General features: G+C 40.8%; 1 protein-coding gene across 1 annotated transcript; it reads left to right on the top strand.

Annotated features, from left to right (window-relative positions):
- On the top strand, positions 302–2,107 carry LOC18598016 (high affinity nitrate transporter 2.4). Its single transcript, XM_018121280.1, has 3 exons — positions 302–1,111; positions 1,241–1,356; positions 1,441–2,107. Exons 1-3 carry the CDS (start codon positions 302–304, stop codon positions 2,105–2,107), a joined length of 1,593 nt encoding a protein of 530 aa, XP_017976769.1.

Genomic DNA, 2,832 nt, shown 5'->3' with positions numbered 1-2,832 from the left:
TATCAATTGCATAAGAAAATGTTACAACTTTAAGTTAAGAGGACATAAACCAATAGTCTCTGTCTCAATGGAACAAATTTAGCTTTTGGTATATGCAATGCGACTCACAACTGGAGTTAGCTTCAACATCAGCCGTCGGAACATGCAATAATTTGTTTTAAAAATGAAATGTAGCTCTCTGTAAACACCAATGACAGCAACCAATGCTACAAATTTAATCCTGCAACCTTCAATACTATAAGAATTTAAGTTAATTGTCCTCCCTTTTATTGTTTTGGAGAGAACTTAGATGGCCGAAGCTATGACTGAAACAGAGAACGAGCCAGGAAGATCCATGCATGGAGTTTCAGCAAAAGAACAAGCATTTGCTTTCTCAGTCACTTCCCCCACAATCCCAACAGACCCTACTGCAAAATTTGCTCTCCCTGTCGATTCTGAGCACAAAGCCAAAGTCTTCAACCTTCTGTCATTTGCCAAACCCCACATGGTCACATTCCATCTCTCCTGGCTCTCTTTCTTCACTTGCTTCATCTCCACTTTTGCAGCAGCTCCTCTTGTTCCTATCATCCGAGACAACCTAAACCTCACAAAAAGCGACATAAGCAATGCTGGCATAGCTTCTGTGTCTGGCAGCATCTTTTCTAGGCTTGTAATGGGTGCAGTATGTGACCTATTAGGCCCGCGTTATGGTTGTGCTTTCCTTATCATGTTGTCAGCCCCAACTGTGTTTTGCATGTCATTTGTTTCGTCTGCTGGAGGGTACGTAGCTGTAAGATTCATGATCGGTTTCTCCCTTGCAACATTTGTGTTTTGCCAATATTGGATGAGCACTATGTTTAATGGAAAAATCATTGGACTTGTCAATGGGACTGCAGCTGGATGGGGAAACATGGGGGGTGGTGCTACTCAGCTTCTTATGCCACTCATTTTTGAGTTAATCAAGCAAGCTGGTGCAACTCCATTTACTGCTTGGAGAATTGCATTTTTTATACCAGGATGGTTGCATGTGATTATGGGAATATTGGTCTTGACCTTAGGCCAAGATTTGCCTGATGGGAACCTTGGTACGTTGCAGAAGAAAGGAGATGTTCCAAAGGACAAGTTCTCCAAGGCAAGTATATATGCTATCACATTTTAATTTGCAATTTTTCTAGGCTTTTGGGCTTGGTATTAGGAATTGAAAATGGGTTTAAAACCTGGGCAATACGGTTGTTGATATAGATTGCTTTTCTTTGGTCAGGTGATATGGTATGCCATCACAAATTACAGAACATGGATCTTTGTTCTTCTCTATGGAATGTCTTTAGGTGTAGAATTAACAACAGATAATGTCATTGCTGAATATTTCTTTGACAGGTTGAATCTTCTCCTTGCTATAAAATTCTCTTTTAAATTGGAAAACAAGAGTGAAAATTAATATTGGCTTCTGGATTCCTTTAGGTTCAATCTCAAGCTCCATACAGCCGGCACCATAGCTGCCACCTTTGGTATGGCAAACATTTTCGCTCGTCCCATGGGAGGTTTCTTGTCTGATATAGCTGCACGTCGATTCGGAATGCGTGGCCGTCTTTGGAACTTGTACATCTTGCAAACACTAGGAGGCATATTTTGCATCTGCCTTGGCCGAGCAAACTACCTTTCCCTCTCCATCTTCTCCATGATCCTCTTCTCCATTGGTGCACAAGCAGCTTGTGGCGCTACTTTTGGGATTATTCCATTCATTTCTTGTCGATCGCTTGGTGTCATCTCAGGCCTAACTGGTGCTGGTGGCAACTTCGGGTCCGGTTTAACTCAATTGTTGTTCTTTACAAGCTCAAAGTACTCGACCGCAACTGGGATTTTCCATATGGGGATCATGATTGTGGCATGTACTTTGCCTGTAACACTCGTGCATTTCCCTCAATGGGGGAGCATGTTCTTCCCTGCTTCAAAGCATGGCGAGAAATGCAGTGAAGAGCACTATTATGGATCAGAGTGGAATGAAGAGGAAAAAGAGAAAGGGTTGCACCATGGAAGCCTCAAGTTTGCTGAGAATAGTAGGTCTGAGAGGGGCCGACGGATTAGTTCTGCACCAAAACCTCCAACTTCAACTCCGAGAGATGTGTAGAAATCACCAGGCAATGAAAATTATTGTGTTGCTAGTGAGGGTTTGATTCTTGAACTATAACATTGATCCAGCTTGTGTGAGTATCCGGAGCAAAGTGTTTGAAAATGAATAACTAAAGGGGGAAATATTAAATTATGGTTCTCCAAAGGAAAATGGTTCAAGCAATTTGAGTTGGGCTTTAAAAACCATCAGTTTGACTAAGTGGTTTGGTGTATATGCCATACATCCCGAGCCGAAACGTCATAGTTAGCCCAAGAAATGAATACTAGGCTTTTCCGTTTGTCATTGGGCAAGTTCCAATAAATTAGGTTGTTTTAGAAGAGGAACGGATGATGAAGCAGGATTTCAGTCCTGGGTTGGGCGTGAATTCAGTTGATTATAAGAGAATAAGATCCTATTTAATCAATTTGCCACAGTGCCAAATTGAATGGGATGCAATATATTGCTTTTGAAGTGTATTTTCCAAAAGAATGCAAATCATTCAAGACCAAAGATGATCTGATAAATATATAGGGACATTTTACATCTATGAGCCAAAGAACTTCCAATTGCAAGCAAAAATCATGCTTTTGTTTTTTACTACAAGTTGAGCTACTATTGTGAATAGAGCTCCCCAGGTCACTCATAAACCAAAAGCTAATATTAAAACCTCCTGATTATTGCTGTGTGTAGGATTAGATTAATTGAACTGTTAACAGATAAACAACTGAAGGAGTTATGACAGC

Source organism: Theobroma cacao, chromosome 5 (genome assembly GCF_000208745.1).
Source record: "Theobroma cacao cultivar B97-61/B2 chromosome 5, Criollo_cocoa_genome_V2, whole genome shotgun sequence".
Taxonomy (NCBI): domain Eukaryota; kingdom Viridiplantae; phylum Streptophyta; class Magnoliopsida; order Malvales; family Malvaceae; genus Theobroma; species Theobroma cacao.
This window is presented reverse-complemented; position numbering and strand designations above follow the sequence as displayed.

Coding starts and splice junctions, on each gene's coding strand:
- LOC18598016 (XM_018121280.1), top strand. CDS start 302: ATGACTGAAACAGAGAACGAGCCAGGAAGATCCATGCATGGAGTTTCA. Junction 1,112..1,240: donor CAAAGGACAAGTTCTCCAAG/GCAAGTATATAT, acceptor TTCTTTGGTCAG/GTGATATGGTATGCCATCAC. Junction 1,357..1,440: donor GCTGAATATTTCTTTGACAG/GTTGAATCTTCT, acceptor GGATTCCTTTAG/GTTCAATCTCAAGCTCCATA.